This window comes from Notothenia rossii (genome assembly GCF_949606895.1).
Source record: "Notothenia rossii genome assembly, chromosome: 11".
In the NCBI taxonomy this organism is placed as follows: Eukaryota; Metazoa; Chordata; class Actinopteri; order Perciformes; family Nototheniidae; genus Notothenia; species Notothenia rossii.
Window position 1 is genome coordinate 1,259,283 of NC_136910.1, and position 17,128 is coordinate 1,276,410.

The 17,128-nt window shown below is 45.2% G+C and overlaps 1 protein-coding gene across 2 annotated transcripts in view; it reads right to left on the bottom strand.

The window, feature by feature from the left end:
* Positions 1-12,117, bottom strand: part of stxbp4 (syntaxin binding protein 4) — a 28,760-nt gene extending 16,643 nt beyond the window's left edge. Inside the window, exons 1-10 of one of the 2 annotated variants that reach the window (XM_079658795.1) lie at positions 11,973-12,117; positions 8,310-8,383; positions 7,712-7,807; positions 7,566-7,635; positions 7,383-7,457; positions 2,010-2,095; positions 1,536-1,659; positions 644-776; positions 323-429; positions 14-254 (exon numbers count right to left, since the gene is read on the bottom strand). In XM_079658795.1, coding sequence (XP_079514921.1) covers positions 14-254; positions 323-429; positions 644-776; positions 1,536-1,659; positions 2,010-2,095; positions 7,383-7,457; positions 7,566-7,635; positions 7,712-7,807; positions 8,310-8,383; positions 11,973-11,989 — 1,023 coding nt within the window. In that variant the 5' untranslated portion in view covers positions 11,990-12,117. The remainder of the gene's footprint in view (positions 1-13; positions 255-322; positions 430-643; positions 777-1,535; positions 1,660-2,009; positions 2,096-7,382; positions 7,458-7,565; positions 7,636-7,711; positions 7,808-8,309; positions 8,384-11,972) is intronic. The other variant, XM_079658796.1, reaches the window with a different exon arrangement.
* Between the last annotated feature and the right edge of the window lie 5,011 nt (positions 12,118-17,128).

The following is a 17,128-nucleotide window of genomic DNA, read 5'->3' on the forward strand; positions in this document are numbered from 1 at the left end:
ATGTGTTCCTCACCTGCCTCACGCTGACGGGGGGCAGGGTCTCACAGACTGGGTTCCTGCTGGAGGTGATCCTGGTCCCCCCCGGGGCCCCTGAGGCCCCTGAGGCTCCTGAGTTCCCCAGCATCGAGGCCCTCTGCTGGGGCACAGATGCTCCATCCGCCCCCTGCTGGGAGACGGGGTTGTGGGGCCCCAAGGAAGAGGAGGGGGAGGAAGAGGAGCGGTGGATGAAGGCGATCTCCACCGTGGGGTCCGGTCTGAACCAGCAGACAAAGCGTTAATATTCATTCTAAGAAAAGACAGATATCGTTCAGAGCGTTTCTACCTGAGTTTGGTTCTGGTCAGGACGCTCCTCGCCTCCTCGTACGTGACCCCGATCAGAGACTCTTTATTGATCGAGACCAGCTGATCCCCGGCATGCAGACGGCCGTCCTGAACACACATGTTACATGTTACATGTTTATGTAGTGTTGGAGATTTTTCAAATCATAATTAAGGCTAAAAAGATTGAGAAAATGTAAAAAAAAAAGAAATGCTATTTTTAAAAAAATAAATTTAAATAAAATTCCAAATAATTTTTTTTTTGAGAATCTTTGTATTAAATGGTTATAAGATGTTTTACACATTGCTAAATAAAATAGCTGACCTTGTGGGCGTCTCCTGCAGGAACCACTTCCTGGATGAACACCATTGGTCCGTCGACTCGGTTAGCTCCGCCCCTGATGACTAGCCCCAAGCCCGTTCCCTTGGAAACGCAGATCAGCTGGATTCCTCTGTCACTGCAGGAGAGTCAATAAACAACAAACAATTAACAATAAACAAACTATTATTATTGTTTGTATTTGTAATTAAAGGTCTCCTATGATACTGTTTTTAGTCATATATTACAGGTCTCAGATGTAGATGAATACATAAAAACATGTCTCTGAAGTGTTTTGCTCCAACACCAAACAGATCTTTGTAGCTTCACCCCCCTCTCTTCCAGCTGTTACTAAAGAGATGATTCTAGGTCTAACACAGACCATATTACTTCCAGAACACGTCTCATTGTTTCTGACAGCAACGTTTCTGATTGGCCCGTGGGGCTAAAGCCCGCCCACATTTGAGTAATGTGGTCATGACGCAGCAAATCTGGATCAGCTCCGTTGGTCCCCCGTTTTGTAGAGATGTGGGTACGGAGGAGAAGAGAGAGGGGTTTATTTCCTGACACTTTGAGAGTCTCCTGACACACTGGGACACACCGGGGACACACCGGGGACACACCGGGACACACCGGGGACACGTCGGGGACACGTGGTGATGTAGAGAAGACATCACTTTGAGAGTCTCCTGACACACCGGGGACACACTGGGGACACACCGGGGACACGTCGGGGACACGCCAGGGACACGTGGTGATGTAGCCTTTGTGAGTCTCCTGACACACCGGGGACACACCGGGGACACGCCGGGGACACACCGGGGGGACATGGTGATGTAGAAAAGACATCACAAAGTGACTTTTGCATGATAGGAGACCTCTAAATAAAGCTTCCTACCTGAAGGTGTGCGGGGGGGCGTGCACGCTGGGGGGCGGGGCGCCGGCCCCCTCTTTAGGACTGAGCAGCTGAGGACTCTCCGACCGGGAGGAAGAAGAAGAAGAGGCCGTGTCCGTCAGCCTCCCTGACACCAATGAAGAAGAACAGAGAGGTGAAGGATGATGGGAAATAGAGTCACATAGAGATCACTTTAATAACATCGTTTTTGCAAAGTGAGGACGTTTCAAAGAAAGACAGACATTTCTACTGTGTGTGTGTGTGTGTGTGTGTGTGTGTGTGTGTGTGTGTGTGTGTGTGTGTGTGTGTGTGTGTGTGTGTGTGTGTGTGTGTGTGTGTGTGTGGTGTGTGTGTGTGTGTGTGTGTGTGTGTGTGTCTGTGTGTGTGTGTGTGTGTGTGTGTGTGTGTGTGTGTGTGTGTGTGTGTGTGTATGTGTGTGTGTGTGTGTGTGTGTGTGTGTGTGTGTGTGTGTGTTACCTGTGGAGGTCTGTGTGGGAGAGATGCGTCCTGAAGACGAGACATTATTGGATCCGTATTTTTCCATCAGCTCAGTAAACTCCCTCCTGCCGGAAACACAGAAACAGAGCAAACATAATAAAATACATGTTTGGAAAATTCACAAAGAAGCATTTGATCCTAAACTGGGAGGAAAGGTTTAGTGATTACATCACATTGCATTTAGCTGACGCTTTTATCCAAAGAGACTTACAATAAGTGCATTCGACCAGGAAGATACAACCTTGAAGAAATCAGAATCATATAAGTACATCAGGTGCTGCGAGCTGATTGGCTGATGCAGAGCGGAGTGCACGTGCTGGGGTGTACGGTTTAACCATGTCCTGGATGTAGGAAGGGCCAGATCCATTCACAGCATGGTACGCAAGTACCAGAGTCTTGAAGTGGATTCTAGCAGTTACTGGAAGCCAGTGAAGGGAGCGGAGGAGCGGAGTGGTGTGGGAACATTTAGGAAGGTTGAAGACCAGACGAGCCGCTGCATTCTGGATGAGCTGCAGAGGTCAGATGGCACATGCAGGCAGACCAGCCAGGAGGGAGTTGCAGTAGTCTAGGCGTGAGATGACGAGAGCCTGGACCAGAACCTGCGTCTCTTTCTGGGTCAGCTGGGGACGTATCCTCCTGATGTTGTAAAGAGTGTATCTGCAGCAGCGGGTTGTAGCAGAGATGTTTGCAGTGAAGGACAGTTTGTTATCTAGGGTCACACCCAGATTCCTTGCAGTCTGAGTCGGGGAAACAACAGAGGGGCCGATGTTGATTGTTAGGTCAAGAGTGGGACAATCTTTTCCCGGAAGGAAAAGCAGTTCAGTCTTGTCAAGGTTGAGTTTGAGGTGGTGAGCAGACATCCACTAAGAGATGTCAGCTAGACAAGCAGAGATGCGTGCGACGACCTGGGTCTCTGAGCGGGGAGAGGACAGAATTAGTTGGGTGTCGTCAGCGTAGCAGTGGTATGAAAAACCATGCGGGCTAATGACAGACCCGAGCGAGTTTGTGTACAAGGAGAAGAGGAGGTGACCGAGAACAGAGCCCTGAGGGACCCCTGTAGTTAATTGACAAGGGTCAGACTCGGACCCTCTCCAAGTTACCCTGTAGGTCTTTGAGGTTTGATGTGAGGAGGGAAAGTGCAGAGCCTGAAACTCAAAGTTCTTGGAGAGGGTGAAGGAGGATCTGATGGTTCACCGTGTCGAATGCAGCAGACAGGTCCAGAAGGATGATGACAGAGGAGAGGGAGGCTGCTTTAGCCGTGTGCAGTTCCTCAGAGACAGCAAGGAGAGCAGTTTCTGTACCTGTGATAATATTCACATTCACGTTGTGCATTCAAACGACTGTCTTTTGTTTGCAATAAAAGTAGGTTTTTGCCTGTATTTAACCTTATTATTATTATTATGGTGATTTAAGACTTTTATTTACATGCATATCAGGAGAATTGCAATAAATCAAATATACTGAATGTGCAGAAAGTTAGGATTAAGAAGGAATATTTACACATGTTTAAATATATTTAAAATATTAAATACGTCACGTTTTCTTTGCTAAAATCCTCTAAAAGCTTTGCATGCAAAATGAGACACTTTTGAATATTCTTTTATTGAACATTTTTACACTTTTTTTAAATACATATTTGTATTTTATTGAGTTTGTATTGCATATTTAACTTCTGTGTAATCTTGTTCTTTGTCTTCCTTCATCAACAGAAACGTATTTTAAAATTCTACTCTTGAGGACCTACACTGTTGAAATACTATTTAGTTTATTTTGGATATTTGAGTTTAAATCTGAACGCAGAAATAATAATGTTATATTTCCAAGATTTGATGCAGCAGGTTTCTGAGAGTTTGTCTCCCTCTCCTGGCTGCAGAGGGAACATCATCACCTTGAAAGGGTCCCTGTTCCTCTGCTGTATTGTGTTCTCTAGGTGTTAGTGCATGTCAATGGTCTGCAGAGGCTACAGTCCCCTGTGTCCTCTGAACAGCCGCAGTGAATCCTCGCAGCAGCTGCACATTCATATCATCATTTATTTGTGAGTTTGAAACAAAAAAACAAAACAGTAGAGGTCGAGCTCTGAGGTGAAAACCTGACGCGTCGGCACAAAGCTGCTTCACACACACACACACACACACACACACACACACACACACACACACACACACACACACACACACACACACACACACACACACACACACACACACACACACACACACACACACACACACACACACACACACACACACACACACACACACACACACACACACACACACACACACACAGGTTATATAATAACACTATAAACCGCTGTGAGCCTCTGCTACTCACTCAATCACATCGGCTCATTTCATAAATCATAAATCTTTAATACAGGTTTTATAGTAAATGTTATTGTATTTATTTGACATGTTCCTACATTGTTCCAAAAATATATACCTACAATTAATTTGTTTAAATCCCTAAAGTATAACATTTTTAAACATCTTCTACAGTATGATTCTCCTGAATAGTCTAGCATTTTTATAAATGTCCCTAAATTATTTATTTTTCCTTCATTTTTCTACATTTTACTTTAATCTTTCATTTTTTTTATCTTCTAAATGTTCCACAAGATTCCCTATTTTTTACACATTTCGATCACATTTCGATATACATTTTTTATACTAAATTCTCTATTTCCCTAGATGTTGGTATATGTCCCTACAGTCAGTTTAAGACGTAGTGTTTACGTTGTGTTTGTATATATTAATACTGGTCATAGTGAGGGTCTGTTACTAACCCTAAGCCTCAGTCCTGACGTCAGACAGCAGAGGTAAAGTGTGTGTGTGTGTGTGTGTGTGTGTGTGTGTGTGTGTGTGTGTGTGTGTGTGTGTGTGTGTGTGTGTGTGTGTGTGTTCCTGTGGACAGACAGCAGCGTCCTGATTGTGTCACAGTGTGTTTGTCTCTGTTTGAAAAACCCCGGCGACAGCAGCCTGCCAGTTCAGATCAGAGTCTGAGACAAAGACCGATCAAAACACAGACAGGACTGAGGTCAACAGGACCTCTATACTTTAAAGCAGTGGCACTCGAAACGGGAGTGGGTCGCGGATGTGTGAGTGAAGAAAATAAAATAAAAAATAAAAAATTGGAGTATTTTTTTTTGGGGGGGGGGGGTAGTCAAACTTTTATTTTGAAGGCCCGATTTTCTAACGCATGCAGTCGGCGTTGGACTGGAAGTACCGGAGACCATAAACGGTTTTGAAAACTTCTGTCACGTAGTGATCATCTTCTCAATAAAATATCTTTGCTGATGTTTTTTTGAGTCTTCTGGCCAATCAGAATAAAGATTGTAGCCGGAAGTCCCCACGGAGAATAACTTTGCGGTAGAACTCTTCTTTATACATCCATGGGTACAACTTCAGATAGAAATGAACACATAATGAAATATGACCCCCGGTCTGATGATTGACAGGTCACAGAACAATGGGGGCTATCTACCCTTACCCACAATTTAAAATATTTCACACAGACCAAATTTACAAACATCAAAAATGTTGGGTCGCGATTTGTTGACCAAGTAAAAAGTAGGTCCCGAGGCCTGACCAGTTGAAAACCACTGCTTGAAAGAGTCCTCTCCTGCTGATGTCCAGGTGTATCTCAGTATGTAATGTCTACTTTAAAGAGTCCTCTCCTGCTGATGTTCAGGTGTATATCAGTATGTAGTGTCTCTACTTTAAAGAGTCCTCTCCTGCTGATGTCCAGGTGTATCTCAGTATGTAATGTCTACTTTAAAGAGTCCTCTCCTGCTGATGTTCAGGTGTATATCAGTATGTAGTGTCTCTACTTTAAAGAGTCCTCTCCTGCTGATGTTCAGGTGTATATCAGTATGTAGTGTCTCTACTTTAAAGAGTCCTCTCCTGCTGATGTTCAGGTGTATATCAGTATGTAGTGTCTCTACTTTAAAGAGTCCTCTCCTGCTGATGTTCAGGTGGATATCAGTATGTAGTGTCTCTACTTTAAAGAGTCCTCTCCTGCTGATGTTCAGGTGTATATCAGTATGTAGTGTCTCTACTTTAAAGAGTCCTCTCCTGCTGATGTTCAGGTGTATATCAGTATGTAGTGTCTCTACTTTAAAGAGTCCTCTCCTGCTGATGTTCAGGTGTATATCAGTATGTAGTGTCTCTACTTTAAAGAGTCCTCTCCTGCTGATGTTCAGGTGTATATCAATATGTATTGTCTCTACTTTAAAGAGTCCTCTCCTGCTGATGTTCAGGTGTATATCAGTATGTAATGTCTACTTTAAAGAGTCCTCTCCTGCTGATGTTCAGGTGTATATCAGTATGTAGTGTATCTACTTTAAAGAGTCCTCTCCTGCTGAGGTTCAGGTGTATATCAGTATGTAGTGTCTCTACTTTAAAGAGTCCTCTCCTGCTGATGTTCAGGTGTATATCAGTATGTAGTGTCTCTACTTTAAAGAGTCCTCTCCTGCTGATGTTCAGGTGGATATCAGTATGTAGTGTCTCTACTTTAAAGAGTCCTCTCCTGCTGATGTTCAGGTGTATATCAGTATGTAGTGTCTCTACTTTAAAGAGTCCTCTCCTGCTGATGTTCAGGTGGATATCAGTATGTAGTGTCTCTACTTTAAAGAGTCCTCTCCTGCTGATGTTCAGGTGTATATCAGTATGTAGTGTCTCTACTTTAAAGAGTCCTCTCCTGCTGATGTTCAGGTGTATATCAGTATGTAGTGTCTCTACTTTAAAGAGTCCTCTCCTGCTGATGTTCAGGTGTATATCAGTATGTAGTGTCTCTACTTTAAAGAGTCCTCTCCTGCTGATGTTCAGGTGTATATCAATATGTATTGTCTCTACTTTAAAGAGTCATCTCCTGCTGATGTTCAGGTGTATATCAGTATGTAGAGTTTCTACTTTAAAGAGTCCTCTCCTGCTGATGTCCAGGTGTATATCAGTATGTAGTGACTCTACTTTAAAGAGTCCTCTCCTGCTGATGTTCAGGTGTATATCAGTATGTAGTGTCTCTACTTTAAAGAGTCCTCTCCTGCTGATGTTCAGGTGTATATCAGTATGTAGTGTCTCTACTTTAAAGAGTCCTCTCCTGCTGATGTTCAGGTGTATATCAGTATGTAGTGTCTCTACTTTAAAGAGTCCTCTCCTGCTGATGTTCAGGTGTATATCAGTATGTAGTGTCTCTACTTTAAAGAGTCCTCTCCTGCTGATGTTCAGGTGTATATCAGTATGTATTGTCTCTACTTTAAAGAGTCCTCTCCTGCTGATGTTCAGGTGTATATCAGTATGTAGAGTTTCTACTTTAAAGAGTTAATTTCCCCCCGAGTGTTTGTTTCTGTCTCACCTGGACTCCTCGTCTCTGGCGATCAGCAGAGTCATGTGATTGGACAGCGACGCCATCCTCAGGTTCTCCACCGCCCTATCAGAGACAGGAACAGAGACAGGAAGTACTTTATATAGAACAGGAATGAATAAGGAGGTTAGAATGAAAATGAATAAATAAATAAAGGTCAGATAACCTGCTCACCTCTCATTGGTCGCGTCCATCAGACTGATGTTATTGACATCCAGAATCAGGTCACCTGACTTTAACCGACCTGGAAGAGACGGACAGGTATGCGGTTTAATAATAATGATATTAATTAAAATATAAATAACCCTAACCCCTCGTACCGTCCTGAGCGGCGAGCCCCCCGGCGATCACTCTCTTCACGTAGATACCGAACTCCTCTCCGGTCAGATCTCGGTACCCCCCGATTACCTTCACCCCTGAGCAGAGGCAGAGGGGATTTCCAACATAGTCTCACATATTCTAAATGTTCCTATTTATTTTTGAAATGTTCTTAAACTTAATTAAATAATTTAACATTTGCATTATATTCATAAATATTCATATTTCTTTCTTCATTTTATTATATTTACATAAATCTTGTATTTTTTTCTACATTTTATGATTTTGTTCCTACATTTTTATACATTTGCAAACATTTTCCATCATTATATTCATATTTGTTTTGCTTATAAAATGATTCTAACTTTTAAGATATAGTTTCCTTTGCTTTACTTGAAAGGTGATTCATATTGTCTCAGTGGTATTATTTAACAGAGCTAAGCTACCAATACCTAAACATACCGTCTGCACACTGTTGTGTTATTAGTCCACGGCATGCAGAGGTCAGAGGTCAGGCTTGGTGTCCTTGGGTTTATGAAGGGCGCTATATAAATGTAAGTTATTATTATCCTCAGTATTATTTGGGGTGAGCATGCTCACCGAGTCCCTTCTTGCAGTTGCAAAACTCCAGTCGCTGAACCGATCTGTTCGTGCCGTGCGGGCCCATCACGCTCCTGAAAACAAGCACATTCAGAAACCTTCCTCTTCCTCCTCCTCATCCTCTGCCACACAACACACGCTCAGGTTTGTCTGATTGTCCTCAATGACCTCAGCTCTCTGCTCTCCAGACTCGGTGACCTCGCTGTGAAGAGGTCAAACAAACCGTTTAATAATAAAACAAAGGAGCATGACGAGGTTTCAGCTCAGACACACTTCACTGTGTCGGACAGGCTGAACCTCCAGGGCCGGAACCACAGGCTGCTAAAGGGGTCTTTAACCCCCCCCCCCCCCCCCCCAACACACTTATAAACACAAATACGTTTCTACAGAGGCTCTAAGAAAAATACATTTTTAGGATAATAGTTTGTTATTATTTCATTTGTCTGTCGGCTGATGCAGGTGGAGATGAACGGCTCCAACAGGGGATTAGTTATTGCATGGAGGCTTACTTTTAATTCACCAGCGGGGTATTATACTCATCTCTTGAGCTTGTGTTAACCACAGATTTCAGGCTAACAACCCAAAACACAATTTGTATCCTCTTCAGACCATTGACCTGCACTAACACCTGTATGAAACACTACAGGAGAGGGAATAGGGACTCTTTAAAGGGCAGGTTGAGGATCCAGATTGTGGGTCATTGAGTAAATAATAGATTTCAGGTGAACAGCCAAAACCACAATCAGAAAACCATTGACTTTTTTCCTGAAACCTAAAATATTGTAAGGTCAAAAAACGACTTTAGCATCCACGTAGGTAGTAGCTTTCTCCTCAGTTTAAACTTAAGATAAAAACTCACATTCGATCCTCTGCAGACCATTGACCTGCACTAACACCTGTATGAAACACTACAGGAGAGGGAATAGGGACTCTTTAAAGGGAAGGTTGAGGATCCAGATTGTGGGTCATTGAGTAAACAACAGATTTCAGACTAACCAAAAACCCCTTCAGGAAACCATTGACTTTTTCCCTGGAACATAAAATATTGTCACCAAGGTCAAAAAACGACTTTCACACCAACGTAGTGGCTTTCTGATCAGTTTCAACTTCAGATAGGAACTCTTTAGGATTTTAGCCTTAGCAGACCGTTTACATGCACTACATAACACACTACAGGAGAGGGAATAGGGACTCTTTAAAGGGAAGGTTGATGATCCAGAATTTGGGTCATTGAGTAAACAACAGATTTCAGACTAACAACCAAAAACCCCTTCAGGAAACCATTGACTTTTTCCCTGGAACATAAAATATTGTCACCAAGGTCAAAAAACGACTTTCACACCAACGTAGTGGCTTTCTGATCAGTTTCAACTTCAGATAAGAACTCCCGCTGGAGGTAACACTTTAGGATTTTAGTCTTTGCAGACCATTTACATGCACTATATAACACACTACAGGAGAGGAAATAGGGACTCTTTAAAGGGAAGTTTGAGGATCCAGATTCTGGGTCATTGAGTAAATAATAGATTTCAGGTGAACAGCCAAAACCACAATCAGAAAACCATTGACTTTTTTCCTGAAACCTAAAATATTGTAAGGTCAAAAAACGACTTTAGCATCCACGTAGGTAGTAGCTTTCTCCTCAGTTTAAACTTAAGATAAAAACTCACATTTGATCCTCTGCAGACCATTGACATGCACTAACACCTGTATGAAACACTACAGGAGAGGGAATAGGGACTCTTTAAAGGGAGGCACGAGGGATAATGACCCAGATTGTGGATCCTGGGTCACTGAAACTAAAGGTGACCCAACAGGAGCTGAGGCCCTAGAGCCGTAAGCAGATAATGAGATGACCTGGAGTCAACAACACCTGACCTAATCTTCACACCTGAGACACTAAAGATAAGAGATCAGGGAGGATGAGGTAGGACAGGACTTTATTCATCCAGAAGGATAGAGTTGAGCCAGAGTCACATGGAGACCACAAACACAGCAGCGTAACACCTGTACACTCACAGCGCAGTGAAAGGAGCGATGCAATAACTACAGGAAACAGTCACATTGAGCCGTCTTATGGTGCAGAAAGACGCAGAGGCAGATCCGGAGTGAAACGTTATTTTAGAACATTGTTAATAATATTGCACCTGTTATACAGCAGAGAGTGCCTAATGATGGGAAAGGTATTTATTTTGCACAGAGTGGTGGAAGTTCTCAGTTCCCTTTAAGGCTGAGGAGTTACAGAGCCCAGCCGTGATGAACTCATCAGCCTCTTTCACAAACAGTCAACAACGTGCAGAGACACAGGGGGGCAATTCACCTGATCATCAGCTGCCACAAGACATTAACACACAGACAGACAGACAGACAGACAGACAGACAGACAGACAGACAGACAGACAGACAGACAGACAGACAGACAGACAGACAGACAGACAGACAGAGACACACACACACACACACACACACACACACACACACACACACACACACACACACACACACACACACGCACACGTTAGCGATGTTCCGACCTGCAGAAAGCCCACCTTTAGCAGTGGAAGCTGCTCCCCCTGGTTTCCTATCAAACCATCCTGCAGACAAACACACACATCCAACTCTTCCAGGCAGAGGACACGATAAACAATCCGGCCCCAAAAGCTACGAGGAAAGCAGGAATATGAGAGACTTCCTGTCTGAAGTGCAGCAGATGTTTTCACGGATCCAAAACAGACGGATTATCTCAGAAAAGGACTAAAAATACATCATGGTGTCGTTGGGTTAAGAGACGCAGGAGCGAGGAGTTAAAAATAGCACATTTGAAAAAACACTTCCAAAAGAATGTGTCACATACAGACTGTTAGAGAAGTGAAGTAATACCTTTTCTTTGTGTGATATGTTTGTATTAAAGCAGCCGTTAGCATGCACGAGGATCTGTGTTCATCACCACAACAACACACCCATACACACATATTCATTTGCATCTTTTTACACACTTTTAAAAACATAAACACTGACTAAACGATATGTCTGTTATTTTACTAGAAGTTTAAATACCCGATAAGAAATGGTAAAATATTCATTTCCTTTAAAACATAGTGTTGGTATCTCCCTTTAAAGCAGCTGTTAGCATGCATGATGGAGAGATGTGCACATGCGTGAGGACTTGTGTCCATCACCACAACAACAACAAGAACAACAACAACAACAACAACAACACACCCATACAAGATGATTAATTTGCATCTCTTGTGCAGCGTTCAACCAGCTCACACACTCATCAACAAGCATACTGTGTTACTACATATGAATAATAACTCCCCTTAGAAGTTGATGGTATGTCCCTTCACAGCAGCTGTTAACATGCATGATTTACAGATGTGCACGCGCATGGATGCTGTGACCGTCACGTTAATGTTGCAGATCACAAAACACCCGTAAAAAGCACTGCTTCTCTTTCACAGCTCACAGCATGTTCTGTAACGATACGTTGAATAACATAGAGCACTAGTAGTTTGCTGTAAACACGTGTTGGTATGTCACGTTGACATGCATGACTGAGCACATGCACGGGCTTAAAGCAGCTGCAGGAAAACAAAAGGCTTTAATGCAGATCGGTAGGTATTCTGAAAATAAAAGAGAGATCAAAGAGGAGGAGCTTACCGGGAGAGAAGAGACATGGAGTCCCTCAGAGTCCTCTGGGAGCAATGGCATCTCACGTCGAATGAACACACACACGCACACACACCCCCTTTGTGTCAGGGCTGCGTGTGTGTGTGTGTGTGTGTGTGTGTGTGTGTGTGTGTGTGTGTGTGTGTGTGTGTGTGTGTGTGTGTGTGTGTGTGTGTGTGTGTGTGTGTGTCAAGAGAGAGAGAGAGAGGAGAGGTTCGTCTGAGGGCGGAGGGATGGAAATCCACCCGCACGGGAAGAGACACACGCTTACCTTTACCCACTAATCCCTGCTGACACACACACACACACACACACACACACACACACACACACACACACACACACACACACACACACACACACACACACACACACACACACACACACACACACACACACACACACACACACACACGCAGGATTAGAGCAGTGGAAACATCAGAGGGAGATTAAAGGGTCTCAAATGTTTCCCCCGGAAAGTATTCAGAGATAAAACATTAAGGGTCTGCAGGTGTTTCTTTCAAACTGGTTGAACATTATATTTGTATTAAGTATTCAGTCACATTGTGTACACAAAGCCAAATTGGTATTTGGATGAAAAATATACTTAATTCATTAATAAAAATGAACACATACAAATAATAACATGTCCTGAATGAAATGTGATTTGATTTTTAAATGTTTAGGTTTCTTCTCAGTCCCCGCTCAGATACACCTGGAGACCCTGAACCTCAGGCACACACAGATACACCTGGAGACCCTGTACCTCAGGCAGACACAGATACACCTGGAGACCCTGTACCTCAGGCAGACACAGATACACCTGGAGACCCTGTACCTCAGGCAGACACAGATACACCTGGAGACCCTGTACCTCGGGCAGACACAGATACACCTGGAGACCCTGAACCTCAGGCAGACACAGATACACCTGGAGACCCTGTACCTCAGGCAGACACAGATACACCTGGAGACCCTGTACCTCGGGCAGACACAGATACACCTGGAGACCCTGTACCTCAGGCAGACACAGATACACCTGGAGACCCTGTACCTCGGGCAGACACAGATACACCTGGAGACCCTGAACCTCAGGCAGACACAGATACACCTGGAGACCCTGTACCTCAGGCAGACACAGATACACCTGGAGACCCTGTACCTCGGGCAGACACAGATACACCTGGAGACCCTGTACCTCGGGCAGACACAGATACACCTGGAGACCCTGTACCTCGGGCAGACACAGTTACACCTGGAGACCCTGTACCTCAGGCAGACACAGATACACCTGGAGACCCTGTACCTCAGGCAGACACAGATACACCTGGAGACCCTGTACCTCAGGCAGACACAGATACACCTGGAGACCCTGTACCTCAGGCAGACACAGATACACCTGGAGACCCTGTACCTCGGGCAGACACAGATACACCTGGAGACCCTGTACCTCGGGCAGACACAGATACACCTGGAGACCCTGTACCTCGGGCAGACACAGTTACACCTGGAGACCCTGTACCTCAGGCAGACACAGATACACCTGGAGACCCTGTACCTCGGGCAGACACAGATACACCTGGAGACCCTGTACCTCGGGCAGACACAGATACACCTGGAGACCCTGTACCTCAGGCAGACACAGATACACCTGGAGACCCTGTACCTCAGGCAGACACAGATACACCTGGAGACCCTGTACCTCAGGCAGTGACAGATACACCTGGAGACCCTGTACCTCAGGCAGTGACAGATACACCCGGAGACCCTGTACCTCAGGCAGACACAGATACACCTGGAGACCCTGTACCTCAGGCAGTGACAGATACACCTGGAGACCCTGTACCTCAGGCAGACACAGATACACCTGGAGACCCTGTACCTCAGGCAGACACAGATACACCTGGAGACCCTGTACCTCAGGCAGACACAGATACACCTGGAGACCCTGTACCTCAGGCAGACACAGATACACCTGGAGACCCTGTACCTCGGGCAGACACAGATACACCTGGAGACCCTGTACCTCAGGCAGACACAGATACACCTGGAGACCCTGTACCTCAGGCAGACACAGATACACCTGGAGACCCTGTACCTCAGGCAGTGACAGATACACCTGGAGACCCTGTACCTCAGGCAGTGACAGATACACCTGGAGACCCTGTACCTCAGGCAGACACAGATACACCTGGAGACCCTGTACCTCAGGCAGACACAGATACACCTGGAGACCCTGTACCTCGGGCAGACACAGATACACCTGGAGACCCTGTACCTCAGGCAGACACAGATACACCTGGATACCCTGTACCTCAGGCAGACACAGATACACCTGGAGACCCTGTACCTCGGGCAGTGACAGATACACCTGGAGACCCTGTACCTCAGGCAGACACAGATACACCTGGAGACCCTGTACCTCGGGCAGACACAGATACACCTGGAGACCCTGTACCTCAGGCAGACACAGATACACCTGGAGACCCTGTACCTCAGGCAGACACAGATACACCTGGAGACCCTGTACCTCAGGCAGACACAGATACACCTGGAGACCCTGTACCTCAGGCAGACACAGATACACCTGGAGACCCTGTACCTCAGGCAGACACAGATACACCTGGAGACCCTGTACCTCAGGCAGTGACAGATACACCTGGAGACCCTGTACCTCAGGCAGTGACAGATACACCTGGAGACCCTGTACCTCAGGCAGTGACAGATACACCTGGAGACCCTGTACCTCAGGCAGTGACAGATACACCTGGAGACCCTGTACCTCAGGCAGTGACAGATACACCTGGAGACCCTGTACCTCAGGCAGACACAGATACACCTGGAGACCCTGTACCTCAGGCAGACACAGATACACCTGGAGACCCTGTACCTCGGGCAGACACAGATACACCTGGAGACCCTGTACCTCAGGCAGACACAGATACACCTGGAGACCCTGTACCTCAGGCAGACACAGATACACCTGGAGACCCTGTACCTCGGGCAGTGACAGATACACCTGGAGACCCTGTACCTCAGGCAGACACAGATACACCTGGAGACCCTGTACCTCGGGCAGACACAGATACACCTGGAGACCCTGTACCTCAGGCAGACACAGATACACCTGGAGACCCTGTACCTCAGGCAGACACAGATACACCTGGAGACCCTGTACCTCAGGCAGACACAGATACACCTGGAGACCCTGTACCTCAGGCAGTGACAGATACACCTGGAGACCCTGTACCTCAGGCAGTGACAGATACACCTGGAGACCCTGTACCTCAGGCAGACACAGATACACCGGGAGACCCTGAACCTCAGGCAGACACAGATACACCTGGAGACCCTGTACCTCAGGCAGACACAGATACACCTGGAGACCCTGTACCTCAGGCAGACACAGATACACCTGGAGACCCTGTACCTCAGGCAGACACAGATACACCTGGAGACCCTGTACCTCAGGCAGTGACAGCGGTTATCCAGCTCCATATTAGACCACGGTTGCAGTTGAATAGTCCATTTCTCTTAGGAACCTTCCTAACGGAGTGAAATGACCCGGAAGTCCCTCAGTGGCAGCCATGATAAGTGCCGTTCCATAGATGAAAGGAAAGGAGGTTTCAAACTTCCTTTATAACCTCCTTTAGCTTAGGAACCACTGGACCTCCCTCACCGAAAGGAGAGGAGAAAATACTGCCCCACAATGCATTGCGGCCGCAGCATTTGCCGTCACACAACAGTCGGCCGTTCACGGAAACAAGCGATTATGACGGAGAAATGATATCATGAAAGTTACGGTGCTTATTAAGCATTTTAAAACGTAGGTGGTAAGTTGCCAAAGTGCTTTGTTTTGAACGTTCATCAGTATTATAATCACAAAGAGAAATATGAACGTTAGTTTTTACTGAAATGATCAAATAAAGTCAACATTTCACTGAGCTGTGTGGGGGTTGTTCAACTTTTAAAAGATGTTTGAATGATGTACACAGTGATAGATGTGAAGGACTAACGTTTATAATAAATACATTTGTATTGATTTAAGATCTTTTCATCAATCATACGTATTGGGATCATTTGTATTAATGTGGACCGGAGGGAGAGGGTGACGAGCAGAAGTTTCACTTTCCTTTTTTATTTCAATTCCAGCTTTGGTCATGAATAATATGTTTCTCTGTTGTTCATAAAGCATAAAGCAACAGCATCAGAGCACGGTGCAGAGTCTCTAGATGAGTCCCTCGTTCTTATTAAACAGCCATGTTGTAGTCCGCTGTATAGAAAACTGTAGTTTCCATAGTTTCCCCACAGCAGCAGACGCACATTCAGGACGTCCGCTGGCGCATAGTAAACATGTCGGATAGTGAAAGTGCAGTCTCTTCTCCTAAGTCCTTTTGAATTCTCCTATCCACTATCCACTATCCATTAACCCCGTGACCTTTCACTCAGAGGTCAAGGAATAGGAGATAGGGTTAGGAGCTGATTTTTGGATTATTCTACTGCAACCCATGACTCCCACCCTCTGCACTCTGGATTTAAGCTTCCGCTAAGGAAATGACCAAATGTATTAACATTGCTAACTGCTAACGGTTTCTCTGATTAGGTCGTATCTTTGGAGTGACCTTTAAATGTATGTGTAAAACAGAGGAGCTTGGACAAGGGGGGTTTATGACAACCACAGGAAGACAGGATGAGGGGAGGGAATGTACGATAAGGCGTTATCTGGATATGCCATTTGTTCTTTTAGGGTGTGAGTTTTGCATACAGTGCCATGGGATATCAGCTGGCCTCACCAAATGTTGTTTGTAATGTAAATGAGCTTTGATGCCCTCCTATAAAGAGAGCCTGCTCCACTCAGGACACTACGTGCTCTTTGGTGGGGACGTCATACTTGCAAGTATAAAATATCTTTGATACCTGTAATACGAATATTGTGTTGCTGTACGTTCGTGACCTACCTGATCATTTTCTCTAGACCGCAGCTGATTGGAAGTTGGGGCCGGAGGTTACTCGTCCCAGAGAGTAGAACGAAGCCATATAAAAGCAGTGCTATCCCAGCAGCTATTGCACAAATGAACACATCATAGGAGCGGCACACAGATGCCTACTTATTTAATTCAGAGCTTTGAATGTCCGTGTTTGTACTC